This window comes from Psammomys obesus, unplaced genomic scaffold, assembly GCF_907164565.1.
Source record: "Psammomys obesus unplaced genomic scaffold, mPsaObe1.curated_primary_1811, whole genome shotgun sequence".
Classification (NCBI taxonomy): Eukaryota; Metazoa; Chordata; class Mammalia; order Rodentia; family Muridae; genus Psammomys; species Psammomys obesus.
The window spans coordinates 20,273,155-20,292,254 of NW_026596051.1; the positions used below are offsets into that span (position 1 = coordinate 20,273,155).

General features: G+C 50.7%; 1 protein-coding gene across 1 annotated transcript in view; it reads left to right on the forward strand.

Annotated features, from left to right (window-relative positions):
* Positions 1 to 19,100, forward strand: part of Jakmip1 (janus kinase and microtubule interacting protein 1) — a 111,527-nt gene that overhangs the window by 82,836 nt on the left and 9,591 nt on the right. The window contains exons 9-18 of the mRNA XM_055623741.1: positions 653 to 781; positions 1,994 to 2,122; positions 4,161 to 4,244; positions 6,254 to 6,316; positions 7,807 to 7,905; positions 10,348 to 10,449; positions 10,965 to 11,018; positions 11,544 to 11,609; positions 17,110 to 17,178; positions 18,361 to 18,450. Of these exons, the coding sequence (XP_055479716.1) occupies positions 653 to 781; positions 1,994 to 2,122; positions 4,161 to 4,244; positions 6,254 to 6,316; positions 7,807 to 7,905; positions 10,348 to 10,449; positions 10,965 to 11,018; positions 11,544 to 11,609; positions 17,110 to 17,178; positions 18,361 to 18,450 (885 nt within the window). The remainder of the gene's footprint in view (positions 1 to 652; positions 782 to 1,993; positions 2,123 to 4,160; positions 4,245 to 6,253; positions 6,317 to 7,806; positions 7,906 to 10,347; positions 10,450 to 10,964; positions 11,019 to 11,543; positions 11,610 to 17,109; positions 17,179 to 18,360; positions 18,451 to 19,100) is intronic.

Below are 19,100 nucleotides of genomic sequence, written 5' to 3' on the forward strand. Positions count from 1 at the left end.
ACAAATAAAAACCCAAAAAACAAAAACAAAACAAAAAAAAAACCAAAACAACAACAACAAAACTTTCGAGGCTTAGGTTATAAATACAGAGCTCTTATGCTATTCTTTCTGATTGTCAGTGTCCTGAGTATACTGTCATCAAAAACTAGGAAAAATTGCTCCTTAGGCAGTCCTTGGGAGGACAGCTGCTTCTGCAGCCTAGCCCTGGAGTCAGGGTTCTGGGTCTCCTGGTCACATGTCCTCTTCCGAGCACCCCATATAGCAATTCCCTCTTTGGCACCAGACATTTCACTCAGCCTGTAGGATGCTCTGGGCGCTGGCACTTAGTGAGTCACAGGGCGAGTGAGGTCCTATTTCATGCTGCAAGGATGGCAGCTCATCCATTACCAGGAGGGACCTGGTTTGGGACCTGGTTCAGAAGACCCTGTGTTTAAGGGCGAGTCAGGAGTTGCATGGCCCTTCTTACCCATGACACCTCCTACCCACCTAATTATCAGTTGTTACACTAGCCACGTCTTCAGCTGCCCTGCTGGCCCTCTCTGTCCTGAGCCAGCTGTGGATGGGGTCACAGCTCCCTCTGCCCTAGGCTGGCTGTGGATAGGCAGCTGCTGTCTTCCATTGTCCCTGACGACATGCCCATTGCCTCTCACAGAAGCATGTTGTGGAGACATTTTTTGGATTTGACGAGGAGTCCGTGGACTCGGAAACATTGTCAGAGACATCCTACAACACAGACAGGACAGACCGGACCCCAGCCACGCCGGAAGAGGACTTAGATGAGGTAAAAAAAACAGCAGTATGCCGGGGACTTCCTACCATCGTGGTGGTTAGCCCTGCTCCCTCTCTGGTGGTCAGTTGTGTCATGCCTTATCAGAGCCCGGTACAAGGAAAGCTGGTCCTTGCTGTCTTGAGGGGTCCCTCACAGCTGATCTGAGAGACTTAAGGCTGCTAAGGACAAGCCCAAGGTGCTGACCCTGGTGCAGTTAAAATTACACATGCCTTGTTTCTCATCATCCACACGGAAGTGTGACGGAAGGGGTCACATTTGCTGACTTCCCTAAATTTCAGGCATTATTTAATACAGACTGTCCCCTGATCCACACTAGGATCTGCAGTCCACACCAGGCTTCCTCTGTCTGTCCTCCCTGCATCGCTCAGTGGCTGTCTCCCGAGCTCGGGTGAGAAGGGCCTAGGCTGGCCTCAGAGTGATGCCCTCTGGTTGTGGCAGCTGCTGGTAGAGCTTTCTGGTGTCATATGTGCCCTGTTGGGAAGGCTTCCTGCAGCTTTCTGGATGAGGCCAGGCATTGCCCATCCTGTGTCTCATTGCCCCAGCTCTTTGAGCAGCCGCCTCTCACAAACCCATAGTCAGGGTCCATTCAAACTCCTATTGGCTGTTTCTGTAGAGTGCCTTCTTGAATGACATCAGGACCCTCAGGAAGGTGCACCTTCCTCCCAATCAGGCCTCAAATTCAGTTGCCTATGGGAGGTGCCTACCCATGTTGGAAATGCCATGGGTGCCATGTCCTGCCAACATTACTTCTGGTTTTTTACAAGCTGTCATCCTGCCACAGTGACTTGCTTCATCAGTCACCCTGCACTGTCCTCTCATGACCACACGAGGGCTTCACACACAGGTGTTCTTCTGCATCTCTGCCGTCATATGCAGGCATCTGTCTCCAGAGCAGAAAACTCTCAGAAAGAACATGTAGCCAGAGGGCCACCCTGCTCAGTGAGAACTTGAACTCACCTGTGGAGTCAGTCTGGCTCCCAAGAGGCTTGTGAGTGCCCAAGGTAGGGTGCTGAAGTGGAGAAGGCATTTTCTCCCAGCAGTCTTCACTCTGGGACCTTCCTGATTACTTCCTGGCAGGCTTACTAGGCATTTGTAGACAGTGGGGAGAGATGTGGGCATTTGTTTCTGTCTTGACGAAGTCACAACAAGTCATGAGTTCACTGTGATTTTTTGTTGTTGTTGTTTGTTTGTTGTATGGTTAAGACCACAACCAGAGAAGAGGCTGACCTGCGGTTCTGCCAGCTGACCAGGGAGTACCAGGCCCTGCAGAGGGCTTATGCCCTGCTTCAAGAGCAGGTGGGGGGGACACTGGATGCTGAGAGGGAGGCCAGGGTAAGTGTGCCCCCTTGTTGATGGGAGGGGGGCAGAGACTGGGGACAGCAGGGGACTTGGAATCTAGAACTGATAGAGGTGACACTCCACCCTCCACTTCTTCCATCTGTTTGCAAGAGAGAATACTTAGAGAATTGAAGGGGTTGGAACAGAGATAGCTAAACAGCCAAGGGACTTGCTGGCAAGCCTGATGATCTCAGCTCAGTGCACTGAACCCACGTGATAGAAAGAGGGATCTGATTCCTGCAGGTTCCCCTAGGACCTTTATATATGCGAACACACACACACACAATAAAACAAAGGGGAATGGAATGTGAGGGAGTGGTGAAGTTATAGAGTCAGCCAGCCTTTCAGGCTTCAGACCCTTCCTTCTCTCCCCAGACCAAGGTTTTCCCCTCCACCCCAGAGGGTCCCCAAGGAACACTTTCAGGGGTTCTTGGAGCACCCCAGACACAGGCACTGCAGATGACCTTAGTTCAGGGGATACATGTGTGGCACTGGACTGAACTTTTCTGGAAACTTCCTCCCACTGAGCCTTCTCCCACCTTGAAGGCACACAATAGTATTTGCATGTCCCTCTGGGAGTTCTGGAGACAGCAGAGAGTACACAAGGGGCTAGTGCTGTCCCATATCCCTCGTCTCACTCTATAATTCTATGAGCCAGGATGAATCAGTCTCATGTCCTGAAGAAAGAAACAGAGGCTCAGGAAAGCAACAACCTGACTTAAGCACCCAGATGGTCCCCAACAGAACTGAGAGCTGCGGCCATGCCACTCTGGCTCATAATGCTCCTGAAACAGCCTGGGGAGCCCCTTGCAGGAAGGGCTTGGGTTTCCTAAAGCATGCATAACAGCGTGATTTGCAGGTCTCAGGAAGGTGGAAGCTGCAGGCAGGCACCATCATCTCCAGACAGCTTGGCCCAGGGCCCAGGGTGGTAGCAGATCCAGGCAGGGAGAGAATAAGATCCCTGGGGGTTGTGGCCATGGTGAAAGATGAGGGTTTCTCTTCTGAGCCACAGTAGGCGAAGTTCTAGGCTTTATGTGTGCATGGTTTCTTTTTATCTTTTAATGTCATCCACTTGCCCAGTTAATCCAAGTTTCACAATGAAATCTGGTGGGACCATGAAATTCATGGTGGGATATGGCAGCATATACCTGTAATTCCCAGCACTTGGAGGCTAAAGCAGGAGGATTGCCGTGACTTGGAGGCCAGCTGGGGCTACATAGTGAGTTCTAGGCTAGCCAGGGGTAGCCTAGACCTTGTTTTGAATTTTAAAAAGAAAGGCAGTAGATTCACTTTCCAGATGACATTGAACTGATGCACCTCCCAAGGGCCAGGATTCCAGGCCCGTGACAACACACCTAGCTTGGATTCCTGACTTCTGGAAAGCAGGTCACATCTATGTCTTCCCATTCTCCTTGGCAGCGAGTGGCTGTAGCCAAGTAGCTCTCCGTCCCAGGGCTAAGATACATGCCTTCACTTGTCTTTGCTGCATCTTCTTGCTGTGGGGTCAGCTGATCAGTGTCATCCCTTAGGTGTATGACTTGCCTGGTCCATAACATGTTAGGTTCCAGTCTTTGCTGTAGGTGACAGAGAGCCCCACCAGGCCACCAAGTAAATAGAGCAGCTGTCAGCAGCTGGATAACTGCTGAATGAGAAAACACTGACTTTGTGAGAGCTGGCTTTAGGACCCTGAGGCATCCAGTTGTGGCTAGCTTGTCACAGGAGAGGGTGGCCCCTCATCCAAGCTACCCTCCGATTGGATTGTCTCCTACTGGGGGAGTTAGAGGCATCATCTCCCAGGACTCCTTAGTTCTTACTTCATGATGCAGCCGTCAGATCTGCAGCTAATAGATAGACTGCAGTAGGTAGACTTCAGGGCCCTCAAGTGGGCGTGATGTGAGCATGCGTGTGACAGGGCCCTCCTCCCTCTAAGCTCTCATTGGTGTTCAGACACTGTCTGGTTGGCAGCCTGATTCTTTACTTCTGTGTCACCTCTGCAGGTGACCTGCTCACCTCCTGGTCTTTTTCCTTCCAGACTCGGGAGCAGCTTCAGGCTGATCTGCTGCGTTGCCAGGCCAAAATCGAGGACTTGGAGAAGCTGCTGGTTGAGAAGGGACAGGTAAGCAGGAAGGCCACCCACTCCATGTTCCTCATGATTCTGTCCCAGTGGTGTCCCTGGGGTCCAATGGTTTCTTTGGTGTGCTAAGGGTAGGGGGAGGGATCATTGTGATTCCAGGTGAGAATGTGCTGCCACAGTCAGAGCGTGCCCAGAAAGCTTGCCTTTGTTGTTGTTGTTTGTTTGTTAGCTTGCTTGCCAAAGGCATGGAAACAGAAGGTAACTCCTCGAACAGAGAAGTGGTCAGAAGCCCTTTTGACTGGAGCCTGAAGAAAAACTGCTGTTTTCTGTCAAGATTTTTAATCTCCCATGTATAATTGAAGTGCTGTGGCTCACTTGGTAGCACCCTTAGCAACAGGCTCAGACTGTGACTGTGCCTTAGGAGAGCCTGGATTGGTCATTTTTAAGGACCCCCCCCAATTTGATTAGTCCTAGTGGACAGCAGGCACAGGGATGTCTCCCTTAGGCCTTTCTTGCTGCCTGTGGCTGGCAGAGGGTCATCTGCTTTACATGGGTTCCCGGGACCCAACGCTGGAGGCGCTTTCTCGGAACAGTTCTTACATGGAACTCATTTCCTGCAAGCAGGTCAGGGTGACCGTCACTGCCTCAGCATCACTCACTGGCCAATGAAGTGCTGAGGCGTGTGCACAGGCATGGGCGTCTGTACCGTCCTTGCTGCTGCCTGAAGTCAGGGCTAAGGGGGTATGGAGGGGCCTAAGGGGAGATCCTAGGGTTGAGGGGCAACCAGTGAGAGTGCTGAAGAAAGGGGTCAGGTTAGGACAAAACAAATTGTGATTAAGTCAGTAAGTGATAGCGAGTCCTTGCTTCTGTACAAGGCTCTGCTAACTCATCGGTTAGCTCTTGGTGTATACCAAACCACCCCAAAACTTAGTTGTTTAAAACAGCAGGGTTTAAGCAAGATCTGTGGATTGTCAGTGAGCTGAGCTCTGTAAGCGGTCGTTCTGTTGGCCTTACCTGAGGTCACTCTGAAACTTCAGTGGTCAGGTGGATCTAGGAGGCCTTAAATGACCTCACTTGTCATTTGTGGTCTAGTCATCCCTTCTCAAATAGGTGTCTGGCTTAGTTATCTGGTAGGCCGGGGTGAGGAGCCCCCTTCCCTCAAACACCACAAATACTGAACAGGCCTCTGCTCAATCATATTTATTGGTATCTGATTAGGCAACACACATCACGGCTGAGCCCAGCTTCAGGATCGGAGTAACAGGTCCCCTTCCGAAGATGAGTGAAATTGCAGTTGTTCATACAGATATGAAACAGTGGTCGCAGCCACCTGTATGATTAGTCCAGCCCAGGGGAAGAAGGTGGATGGACACTGCACTGTTCTTTCACGGACTCACAGCCACATGAGCATGCATGCAAATCTGTGCAGCAGAGAGGTGGGCTGTTAGGTAGAAGGCCCCCAGGAGGTGACTCAAATGTCTTCTGGATGTTCCACATCTGTGGTCAGATCCTGGGTCAGCCTTGGTTTGTGAGCCCTGTGGAATTCCAGCATTGGGTGAGACTGGCCTGGCCACTGTGCAGTGGGGATAGGGGCCAGAGTGGAGAGGACAGATTGCTGAGCAGGGTCAAGGTCAGGAGGAGGAGGTGAGGAAGGCTCCCTTTCCTCCTGTATGCTTCCTCCTCCAGCCTGATGCCGATGAGGGAGAGCCAACATTCATGGCTCTGGCCTGGCACTGTCATGCCCTGGCATCAGGACAGAGGCTATAACAGGTTATTCTAACGGACTGCATGTGGACGGAGTTCAGTAACTCACCAGTGGGGAGATGGGAAGTCCTTTAGGGTAAAGACTCAGCCACCATGGAGTAGTTTCTATAATGGCCCAGGGGACCTTGAGTCCATGGGCAGAGAGCTAGGAGAGAAGGACACCTTGCAATGTACTGTTGCTCTTGTCTGGGTGTGAAGATCAGGAGGGGTGATAAAGTCACATCTCTGGGAGTTGGTGGCTCAGCCAACACTGAAATGAGCAAATAAATACTATGTATTTCCTGCAGGATGCTGCATGGGTAGAGGAGAAGCAGGTACTCATGAGGACAAACCAGGACCTGCTGGAGAAGGTATGTTTGGGCCAGAGCCTCAGACCCCATCATGAACTGAACCTCAGAGGCCACCAACCTGCCCTGAGCTCTCAGAATCTGTCTTTGGAGACAGATCTCAGAATCTTTAGGGTGCCTCCAGAAACAGAATAATCCACCTGCCTGCCATCCCAGCGTTGGGCTTTCTGGCTTTCTCTGCTGTTGATTTGAGATCTAGAACTTTCCCATTCCTCATGGAGGCACCTGAGGCAGACAGAGTCCATGGCAGGCCCTCAGGCCACCCCTTTGGGTCAGTTCTTGTATTGGGAATCAATATACCTTGCCCTTTCACCGTAGGCCTCCTTGAAGCTCCAAGGGAATCTGTCTGAATGTGCTGTGGCATTGAGATTAGCTTTTCCTTCCTTGGTTGGGTTAGCTCAGTTATTGTTAAAGTACATTCCAAGCTGTCCCACCATGATCCCAGTGTGCCTTTAGAGCAGTTTCATCCCCATCCCAATGCCCATCTGCACCCATTTCTTCTCCCTGTGTCCTGACTGCCAACATATTTTAGCTGTATGATCAGTATATTCAACTTCCATGCCGGCAGAAGAGAACCTAAGGTGGGCCCTTAGGTATTGTGAAAGCCCAGGCCTGAACCAGCCATCTCCCTGGCTCCAGCTCTGCTGTGTCCCTTTCCCTGGCCTTACATTCCTTCAGGCGTGGAGGTGTGGCTGGTCTTGTCACCTAGTGGGCCCTGTGTGTCAGGAAGGCTCTTGCCTCAATCCTACCAGCCACACAAGAAACTCCATGTTTCCCAGTATCTCCTGAGGTCGAGACTACCTGCAAGAGAGCCCTTCTTTGGTCTTCTGATAGAAGGAGAGAGAATGAGTACCACCTAAAGCTCTCACCTACACATACTGTCTTGGTGGTCCCTCATTGCTTCTAGGTTGTGGGAACTACTGTTACCCTCCTTAGGTGGAAACTGAGGGTCAGAGCAGTTCTAACCTGCATCCCTGTGGCTCCTGGGCTTCAGGCAGTGAAAGGTCTTCCCAGGCTTCTCTGTGCACTGCACAGTCAGTGTTCTCTTAAGAACATTTTGGGGATTTGGAAATCTAAGCCCCCACAGTACTTGCTGTAGCACCATCCACAGCTGATCCTGGCTTGAAAGGGCCTGGAGGGCTCTGGGAACTGAAACACCCACTTTATCCTCTTGCATCCCTCACACTGACCTCAGGGAGGGACTTTGTAGCTCCAAGCCTCAGCTCCCCATCACTCATTTGTTCGGCAAGGGTATAAGCGATTTCTAGTCTCCTGGCCTAGGCTTGGTGTTAGAGAGGTGAACCCAGGCCAGCATCTCTTCCCTCATCCCAGGCTCACGAGCAAATGGGCTTGTGGCCAGCCATGCCCCTTCTCTTGGTGGCCAGTTCCCTGTTTCTCCCAGACCACCCAGTAAAGTTGGCTCCTAGTTGGGGGATCTCTGGGGCATGGGGGAAACCATGGAGGCTGTTAATGTAAAGGTGTCTTTGCCCCAGATTTACAGGATGGAAATGGAGGAGAACCAGCTGAAGAGTGAAATGCAAGACGCCAAGGACCAGAACGAGCTGTTAGAATTCAGAGTGCTAGAACTCGAAGTAAGAGACTCTATCTGTTGTAAGCTCTCAAACGGAGCAGACATTCTCTTTGAGCCCAAACTGAAATTCGTGTAAAGCTCCCTGCCATTTCCAAGCATGTGTGAAGGGACGTGTTACCGTTTCTCTCCTTCCTTCCTCCGTTCTTTTCTTCTTCTTCTTTTTAAAAAATCTGTATGTTCGGGATAACTTCACTGCCTTAACGTGTCCTGGGGAGGATGCTCGCGACGTGTGTGGACCTGTACCAGAGCAATCTATTTATTGCCTACCGCTTGTTTTGCACTTAATAAAATAAGTTGTTTTTGCAATATTTTGCCTTTTTTATTTGTGTTTCATTTCCATAACTACTTTCCTGCATGCACAGTCACTGGGTGTGCCTTTCGCAGCCCCAGACAGCAGCACTGTTGCAAAAACACACCTTTGATCTTGCATGCAGCAGGCTTCTCCCGAGATAGCAGGGTCTGACCCAGCCGGCTCATGATCCCCGCTGTGTTTAATAGCAGTGTGGGCCCATTTTCTGCCTGCCAAAGCACATGCAAGGTAAGTGGAGGCAGGCAGGAGGATGTATTTACACAGGTGTTAACCAGTTACCTCGCTCAAACCCCTCTGGCCAGTAAATACAGACCTGGGCACTGCAGCTATTTGAACTAAAATTATTTGTGATTCAGACTGCAAGTAAAAGCCCCAGACACTGCACATGTAGAAACCTTGTCCCTCTGGGAACTCCACAGGGCAGTGAGTAGGGCGCTGAGGGAACACTGAGGAATTTGTTGCTCAAACAGCCAAAATCCCGTGTCAGGTGTGTTACGGTATTGCTTGGCTCTCACAGCCCTTCATCCTCCCATCCTATTTCTGTTTAAAAGTCATCGGCATCTTAAACATCTTTGCATCCGTGGCCAGCCTTTCACGAGACTCTTGTGACACTGCACTGCTTTCCCAGCTGACACCTTTGCATGTGTGATTCGTCTCCATCTAAGTGGGCACCTTCCCTCATCTGTGGCTTCTCTGGTTTTGTTTTCCGTCCTTCTCAGTGGAAGTTCTTCTCTCTGTGATCCGAGTCTTGTGCTCCTGGCAAGGGTGGGCTGGGCGGTTTTCACCTTCCTGTGTCACTGCGTCTCTCAGCTCTAGCCTTTATTCATTCATCAGAAATCGGAAGTCGTGAGGTCATGCTTAGTACCCCTCCCCGCCCCATGTGAGAATGCCTTCCACACGTCCTTCCCTGTGACCTGAGAATTCCACAGACGCCGTGCTCTTTGCCGGAGCTTTTCAACAGCCTTCAGAGCCACGGGGAAGCAGTTTTATGACTTTGTTCATACAAAAGATGGGCTGCCCTTTTTCTATGAAAAGCCTACTGAACAGCACCTCTGGTGGCAGGTGTGCAGGAATGTAAATGGTTGTATTCTTGGCTCATAGAGCAGTACAAAGTGGGGTGAACCAGCTGCAGGGTTCCGGGAAACCCACCAAACAGCACCCCATCCTCCAGCCTCCCCTAGGCATGCTTTTAGGTTCCCACCAATCCCCATTACTTCTCTTGGTTGGATTATGAACGTGTCCTAGGTCTGTAAGTTATTCTTACTGTAATTGTAGCCTCCCGCCCCCTCTCCCCCTCAGCAGCTTGATAGAAGGCAGAATCTTAGAGGCTTTTTCTGTGCCAACTGGTCACGCCTCATCTGCCAGTGTCACAGCTCCACGCAGAAAATGCACTGGAGACCAGGGTACTGTTCTGCCACACATGCTGTAGTTCCTCTAAGCAATGAGGCTTCCGAGGCCTTTTATAAAGTGCTCACATGGTGTATGGCTGATGGATGTCCCTTTTGCCTCATACGATTATAAATCTGAGGTGGGGTCAGAGAGTGATCATGGGTCTTACTAGTGTGGATCAAAAAAACAAAACCAAAAATCTCTGAGCTGAGTCACCCATTATCGTGGAAAGCAAGGAAAGGCAGGGGTGGGTCCATTCTGCCACTCCCCAGCAGGGACTCCAAACTCTGCCCTCCCTCCATGGGTACATGACCTGTGAAGTAGCCTGACATCAGATTGGATAGCCAATGTACCCAGCCTAGAATAGCCCACCATGGTGACTGGTTTGTGTCCTCTATTGGATCTGATGTGTTGCTTTGATTAAGCCTCATCTTTCCTGAATTCTGGGGTTTGCATTGCAACAGGCAGATGTGTGAGGCCCAGTCACCTGTTTCTTCCCAGCAGTAAGTGGGATGTGAAGTGTTCAAGGAGGCCACTGTCCCTGGAGAGGCAGGGAGATGCCACATGTCCCACATCAGGACCGTGTGGTCCAGGTGTGTGCTGTGCAGTTCCACCTCAGCCAACCGGAATGTGTTGGGTTTTTGTTTTTTTTTTTTCTTTTTCTCCTTTCTGATAACTTGGGGAAAGTGGCAAGTGGTGAATAGCACAGTTGAGTTCTGTCTTTAAACCACATCTTTTCCCCAGGAGAGAGAGCGGAGGTCGCCAGCCTTTAACCTCCAAATCACCACCTTCCCCGAGAACAACAGCAGCGCTCTCCAGCTATTCTGTCACCAGGAAGGAGTAAAGGTAGCATGCTTGGGGGGTGGGGTATACCCCATGAGTGCCTGGTGCGGTGGTAAAGGGGGATTGTGTCATCAGGTCAGGGGCAAAGCCTTGTGCTGCTGTGTTGGAAGACAGAGCTAGTTGAAAAGGTCACCAGCGTTCCCCTTGTATTTCTGACCACCTACAGGAAGGCTCCAAACCCAGCCTAGCAACTGGCTTTCTCTTTTTTTGTACAGTGCCCAGCCCATAACGAGGGCTTTGCTGATGGTGACTATGGTTGGCCACAGGCCTGGAGCCCCACTAGATTCCAAAGGCAGAGTCCTCAGATTCCTGTGAACTTAGAAAGCAGGGTCATGCTGTAGTGAGTCTCAGTATATGAACCATAGCTATGCCTTCCCTTCCTGCCTGAGCAGGGCCGGAGGCTGGGCCCCACTGTGGCTTCAGAGCAGAAGGAGGTGTGTGTCTGAGCTGTGGCTCTAGAGTACGGATGGATCATCTCTGCAGCTCACATGAGAATGAACATTGGAAATCTTTTCCAGGGTGTGAATATCTCTGAACTTATGAAGAACTTAGATATCCTTGGCGATAACGGGGTAACTATGAGCGATCGGTTCCCGTTTTCGTGTCCTTGTTTTGATTGGGGGTATTCTGTGTGACCTTGTTTTGTTTTAAATTTTTCTTTGATTCAAGAGATCTGAGAAGTACAATGGAAGGCTTTTATATGGCCATGTCCCCGTGTGGGTGGTTGGGTTTGTATTTGTCAGAGTGGGGTTCCAAACTGAGGACAGCCTTACAGTCTGTGACTAAACAGGGGACCAACATGCCTAAAGACTAAGTGATGCACAGACAGAAAGTCCCAGTACTCAAGATTGCTGACGTTAAAAGGTGATCGCCTTCCAAACTCATTGTCCTTAATGAGGCTCTACCTCCCCAAGCCTTGGTGTTGCTCTGTGAACTGTCCCCGCCTAGAGGGACTGGAGCCATGGGCCTCAGATAGCTGATCCCTTTTGCTGAGTTGGGGCTGACCATTGGCATGCACCCCAGAGGGACTTGGCGCTGACTGTCTGCCATAGACTTGGAACCCAGTGTCAATCCCCTTGCCCATTTTTGTGTTGTAGAATTTGAGGAATGAAGAGCAGGTTGCAGTAATCCAAGCGGGAACTGTGCTTGCCCTGTGTGAAAAGGTAGACCCGGCAGTGTCCTTGTGCTCACATCTTGTCCCAGCACCCAGCACCATACCAGAAACTGTACATTGATTGGTGTGTCGCTTTATTTGGGAGCATGTGTGTGGGTCAGTCTGCGTCTGCATGTACACATGCATGCCTTTGCGTGTTCAAGATGGAGCACCACACATGCTCACTGCAGAAAGCCTTGAAACCCAGTAGGAAGTGCCCACTACCTTCTGGAAGAAAACAAGCTATGATGTTTGCTTTATTTCTTCCTGGTTTTCCCCATGCCTGTTTATTTTATTTTATTTTTATTTTTTGGAGTAGTTAACACGCAGTGTTTCTCTCCTGCTTTCTAAGCCTTTTACCGTGGTTCATGAATATGTACTCAAATGGCATTGCCATTCTATCACAATTACCCACAGAGAGCCTCATCTCCCCTCAGTGGTTCAGTGTCCAGGGAGTGACCGCCCTTTCTTATTTACCAGTGTGCCCTGGGGGACACAGCCACAATGTCTCTATACAGTTGAGAGCCAACCCAGAGGGTGCATTCTGGGACATAAATCTGGGCCACAAAGTAAGAACCCTTTGTCAGGGATTTGGTAGGGTCAAAGCAGTTTCTGGAGGTATAACCTGAAGCTTTTGACATATGGTTGATTTCCATGCTCAATGTGGCTTTTACCAGGAAGCAAAACATGGGCAATTGGTAGGCACCACAGACTGTGAGGTCATCCTTGTATTGTGTATGAGTGGGTACTCAGCATGATGAAATTCCCAGTGTGCTTTAGCATTTTCTTCTTCCTTGTGAGGTGTAATTGCATTTCTTTTGAAGGTTTCCCATTGGGTTTGTCCATTCATTCACCCATCTGTCTGTCCGTCCATCCGTCCATCCATCCATCCATCCATCCATCCATCCATCCATCCATCCATCCATCCATCCTATAAGCATTTTTCGTAATTGTTTTTTTCTGTGTGTGCTTTGTGTATTAAAGATGTTAAATTTTGGCTGTTTGTTTTTTTAATTAAAGAAAACATCCTGGCTTACATGCCTCCTACAGTAGACTATAATGTTGAGATGTACACAGATTTTTGTAGCGTCATTCCTTCAGATCTGTTCCTTTCATAGAAATCAGACTCTGAAATGCTGCTTTTGGAATGATGATGTCTTAATGATTTTGGTTGAATTCATTCCACAGTCTTCAGTAGAGCACTTAAAATACAGTTTTCTCCCCTAGGCAACTACCTTTAATCCCCAGCCAAGTAAAGGATGCAAACATTGAGATGAAACATGATGACAGTGCCTTGCCCAAGGTCACGTGGCTGGGAAAGGTGATGGTTGGGTGGAACTCAGAGCTTTCTGCTTCTGGTCTTATCTGGCCAAGTTTGCATTCTCCAGTGGATGGTGGGGTCAGTGATTCATACTTGGCTGGTTGTTGGTCCATGAGAAGCAAGTGTCTGCCTCAGTGCTAGGCAGATTCAGTATATGACCGTTGTCGTCAGAAAAATCAAATGTGGTTTTCCAGTCCTTCATAACAGAGGCCGTATAGAGTCACCTAAGTGCTGACTAATGATACATATCTCAGTGTAGTCTGCATTCACATAGCCTGTCACTGGGCCTAGTGAGTCTCTGGAGAATGAGGAAGAGGCCACATTTATAAGCTCTTTTGCTACCAGGGAGGCCTCTGGTTTGAGTCTTGGCTCCACCACTTGCTGTTCAGGGGTCTCAAGATCAGGGGGACAGATTAGGAGCAGTCTTTGACTTAGGGTATCTGGCTAACGGTGGGCTAGGATAGTGGATATTGGTAGGTGCTGGTTCTCCAGCCCCTGGAGTGTCCCCCAGGGCAGGGCTGCCATGGTGGAAGTGGGACCTCACTGGAAAAAGGCCTTAGGTAGCATAGAGTTTCCATGACACTTCTTCCCACACCTCTCCCAGCACCTATGCCAAGTCCAGTACCCTAGAACCCCAAGGTCCTCCAACCTATTGCATTCTCTTACAGAGGAGGAAATAGGGACTGTCTGGCATCAGCTGGTCTCTGCTTTGCCTTCCTTTGCCCACCTCCGGCTTGCAGCCTGCCCACCTCTGCCATCTTACATCCACTGCTGGCTGCCATCACCTTATCACACTGGCCTACCAGGCATTCCACTAAGTGTCCTAAATACTAGAGAGTGATGTTGGCTATCTGGCTGCCAGCCCCTCAGTGCTCCATAAGAGCTGGAGAAAGCAGGGTGTCCATGGCTGCTATCTGTGGGCGTGACTCTGAGTACACTGCAGAAACAGCAGTCTGGAGACTGGTCATCAGCTAAGTTCTCCTCAGACTTGGCTCTGCCAGACACTGCTTCGGCCCTTTGTGGACTAAAGTGAAGTCAGTGTGGGTGTTGCTATTTATCTGTTCCCTGCTAGGAGAAAATGTTCACCAATAGGGAAGGAGCAGGGTGGGAGCTGAGTCTTGAGACCCCCGAGAAGCTGGCTGGACAGCTGGATAACTGATGTAGCCTTTTCTAGCTAGGAGTTGGAAGTGCCCTGAGATGTGGGCATCTTAGTGCTAAAGCAGGGACAGTTGAGTGCAAGAAGAGACAAGTGACTCTAGAGAGGACAAGTTGTATAAATGCCAGCAGTATAAATGTCAGAGAACTTGGTTAGGGACCCCAAGAAGCTCTCGCCATTTAACACACCTCACTTAAAAAAAAAAAACTTATTCAGTACACCAGTGAGCCCCCACCCAGCCATTTCTTGGTATGTAGGCAAAGTCCATCCCAGTCTGATCGGATGGTCCTTTATATAATGTTCCTGTTATGGTCTCACATCAAGCAACACCACAGCTTCCCCCGCCCCCCGCGGTGTGTGCCCTTCTCCTGTCCTCTCAGAGGCTTTCTCAGGCTCTGGGCTGCAGACAGATCCCATCAGACCTGTCCTGGTTTACTGAGCACAAGGTCAGCGGCGACACCAAGCTTAACCAGGGCCCAAGTTTGAGCGCACAGAGAGAGGCTCAAATTTAAGATGTGAAGGAGCCATGTCTTATCTGTGGTTCCCAGCCAGACATGCCTCCTCTCCCTCAAGTTCAAAAGCTTTTGAGAAGTAGGCATATAGCTCAGGAAGATGAAACATACTAAAAAAAATCAAAACAAAAACAAAAACCAACCTACTATGTTATGTTCTCTTTGTAAGCAGTGGGTCAGAGGATGAGGCCTAGCTAGGCCTTCAGCCAAAGTGAAGCTTTCTGAGATGGCCCCCGAGTCAGTGTAGGGAGAGGAGAGTGCATCCAGCTGCAGAGGGTCCCCAAGCTCTGTACCTGGCATGGGATGCAGAGAGCTGACTTCTGTTTGAATTGCATCTGCCTAGAAGACACCCAGTTTCTGGAGCATCCCCAGCTTCCAGGCTCCCTAGATTCCTGTCCAGCCAGATCTCTCCTTCTTGTGGGGGCAGACTGTGAGTAGCAGCAGTCTCTCCAAGACATTACGAGGTCAGTGGACAGTCAGCTACCCAGGACCCATTTCTTTGTTCCTTCCCTGCTCCTGTCCATGGTTCTGAAAAGGGCACGTGTGGTTTAAGACTGGAAGGTAGCCCTCCCCTTTAAAAATTTAGTTTGTGTTAACATTAGGTTATTAAAAGCACAGAGCTCTAAATTCACCATTGGAAGCATCTATCCTTTTCACAAAAAGCTACACAAGCTGTGTGAGGGGAGCCACCTTAGCACACGTCTGCTGCTTGTCTCCACGGCTGTTCAGGGCCAGGCTGACCCTGTTGTGGGTGGAGTCTCCAATCATGGCTTTCACACCTCTCCAGCCCCTGTGGAACCCACCTATATATCTGTGCCAGACCCCTTCCACTCCACCGCTAGTTTATTTGTCACCTACTGTATGCTTGGCGCTGCCCCTGAAGAAAAGCAACAAAGATAGATGTGTTCTCACCATGGGTGGCTGGAGGAAGTTGAAAAGAGTGCTGCTGTTGGCACTTGAGTGTAAGCACAAGATGACCCTATAGCCTCCAAGTACGGGCTTCTTGGAGGAGAAGGTAGAGCCATCTTGAGACTGGCGAGCTAGGTAGACGTTAGCTTGGCAAAGGCCTGGGGCTGATGCCATGGGTAGAGCTGTCACTGTCTGAGCAGCATGTACAGCGGTCCTGAAGTAAAAGATAGCTCATTCTGTCTGAGGAGCCAAGTGCATTTTTAGACAACTAAGGTGCAGGTGGCTTTTTTGAGGGGGGTGGGGAACCAGTGCCTCACTGTGCAGTCCTGGCTGGCCTAGAACTCACTGTGTAGACAAGGTTGCCCTCAGACTCACAGAGGTCTGCCTGCCTCTGCCTTCTGAGTACTGGGATTAAAGGCATGCACCACCACACCTGGCTAGGCTCAGGTTTTGAGGCGGGCAGCAGAGTGTGTGACCATAGTATGCTGACAGTAATCCTTGGTGGGGACAGTTGTCAGGAGTGGAGGATTGGGGTGCGCTCCGAACAGGACCAGGAAAGCTCCATAAGGATGTGCAGGCAGGCAGGGTTTTTGGTCCCTGGCAGGATCAGGTATGAACTAGGAGCTGAGGGAGGCTCTGATATGGGTGGTAGTATGGGAGGGAGTGTTGATGGAGGTCTGGAAAACAGGAAGAGAGCATAAAACACAGCAAGGCATGTCTGGACTGGGTGAGACTCTTGAGGGCCGAGATGCAGAGTGAAGGGCAGAGGCAGGGCTCTAGGGCAGCAGGAGTTCTGACTACCTCAGGGCTATAGCCAGAAAATGAAGAGATCAGTAACTCCAGAGAAGCTATAGGAAGCCTCATGGTCCAAAAAGAGGCACAGGCTCACCAGGCCAGACTACAGGGCTTCTCAGCTTAGAAGGTCAAAGTCATAATTCGTACCCAATGTCAAGTCAGTGTCAGACCTGAATACTCTTGGGTGTCCTTGACACCCCCCCCATCCCTGAAGTTTACCTAGTGACAGGGACCCACTGTATCTGCCCAGACCTAAGAGGGGATATTCTACAGCCATCAGGCCTGTGCCTCATGGAGTCACTGGCATGCCTGAGGGTCCTCCTGGCTCTTGCCCACTTTCACACCCTGTGTTCCTGCCCTACGTGCATGTATCCACCTCTTTTCTGCATCTTGCTCTCACAGCACACCTTAGAAGTATCTTGGGAGTGGCGTCCCAGTCTTGCAGGCCGGGATTATATCCCAGGACCACCGCTATGTGACTTTGCACAAGAGACTTAAAGCAGCCTCCATACCTTCACCTGCAAAATGGTAGAGTTGCTGCCTTCCTCTGGGATGGGCATGAGAGGGGGTCACATGGATGACACACAGGCCTCCCAGCTCTCGTCCACCCGTGCATCAAACCCATGCTTCCAGGCACGTCCTTAGACACAGACCTGCTGGCGCACACGCAGCCACAGCCATGCACACACACAGCTGTGTGACTGTGCATCCTTCCTCATCCTGAGCAAGTATCTGTACAGGCTGAGAGGCCCGGTCCCTCTGAACCCCCAGAGCCCCTGCTCACTTGCCTATGTCCTCCTGTCCTGCTGTTTTCTAGTGGCTGAAGCAGATAGAGGGAACAGAGGCAGCCCTCACCCAGAAGATGATGGATCTGGAGAAAGAGAAGGTAAAGACTCCAGCCCCTGGGGCAGGGGGCGGGAGGGAGAACTCAGGCATCCGGCCTCGTGGGAGGCCCAGCATCATCATAGTTCTTCGGCCCTTGTCGCTTCTTTGAGCCATCTCCATTCTCTTCCTTTCCCACCCGCCCAGCTTTCAAATGAACACTTATTTCTGACATTGTGCCCCATGTGGGACTCCCAGGCCCTTGGGTCACATGAGCGCAGTTTGAGGAATATTAGTGACACGGCGTGATGCGCAGGCACTGTTCCGAGGGGCTCTGCGTGTGTGCACACAGCTGGAGTTTTCACAGGATAGCTTGGGAACCTGGAGTTGGTCTTCCTTGGTGGTGCACTGTGTGCTTTAATGAAAACATGGCTGGACTGTGGCCATGAGAGGTGTTATGCTCATGAGCGGCTCTGCTTGGTGGGGGTGCAATTGTCTTCAGCCCAGGGTGGCTAGAGAAGCCATTCCAGGAGTCCTGGCTCTGAAGCCATCCAAGACCAGTTTGTATTTCAAATTCCTTTGAGAGCTCAGTGAAGGAGGGGGCTGTCACACAGAGCCAAAGCCACACTTGGTGTCAGGAGAGCCCTGGACAGGTCTCAGGAACCTGGGTTTCTAGTTATCCCTGTCTTCAGTGGCAGCATGGACAAGGCACTGGTTATCTTTGGCCTTCTGTTTCCTCGTCTATAAAATACAGGGACTGCAACATGGGTCCCTGCTCTTAGCTCTCATGGGTGAAGAGTGGGATATGAAGTCTGTTCAGATGAGGCCTCTGTAGAGACAACCAGAGGGCTTTGGGCAGTGTTTAACAATGTGGTCCATGGGAGGTGGGGGCATAGCCTGGCAGGGGATGAGCTGCACCTGAGAGCTGTTGAGGCAATGCTGAGGCCTCAGGCCACAGTACAGGGACTGGAGACTTTTAGGATGTGGGCTGGAAGCAGGCTGCATGTGAAGTACCTTCCTTGCTACCAGATACCCAAGTGGATAAGGAGTGGAGTGAGGGTAGTCCTGATGAGGGTTCCTGCGAACAGCCTAGGCAGCTCAAGGCAGCAAGGGCATTGTGGGGAATTCACACAGGGCGGTCAGGGCCTCTCCATCCCTCCTGCACCAAGTTATTAGTGGGTAGGTTCAGAGCCTCCCTGCTGTTGACTTGCTCTGGCCAATCCTAATGGTGGCCCCTCTCTCCTAGGACCTGTTCAGCAGGCAGAAGGGCTACCTGGAGCAGGAACTGGACTACCGGAAGGAAGCCCTTGACCAGGCCTACCTGGTAGGACCAGAAGTGGGTTTGACACTTTGGCTTTCTCCTCCCAGCCTTAGAGGCTGCTGCTTCCCACAGGGAGCACACCAGGCTTCAGGGCACAATGCTGTGCCCTCCGCACACATGACTAGAATGGCCAGCAAGTGGTCTAGTGTTCCAAATGAGCTGTGGTTTTTAAAAACAAAATTAAACTTATGTTCTTCTCTCATATATCACATCCCAACCACAGTTTCTCCTCCCTCCCCTCCCCCCTAGTCTCTCCCTTCCACCTTCCCTCTCCCCAAGATCAACCCCAATCTTCTCCCCACAGAAAAGAGTAGACCTCCCAGGGACATCAACCAAACATGGCATACCAAGCTACAATAATACCAGGCACATACCATCGCATGAAGGCTGGAAAAGGCAGCCCAGTAGAAGGAAAAGGGTCCCATAAGTAGGTAAAAAAAAAGTCAGGTACAGTCCCCACTTTCATTGTTAGGATTCCCACAAAAGCATCAGGCTACTCAGCCATAAAATATTTGCAGAGGACTTAGGTCAGACCCCTACAGGCTCCCTGATCTCTGTGAGCCCCCATGAGTCCTGGTCAGTTGATTCTGGGGCCATGTTCTTGTGGTCTCCACTCTGGTTCCTCAGATCCTTTCTCCTCCTCCTCCTCCTCCTCCTCCTCCTCC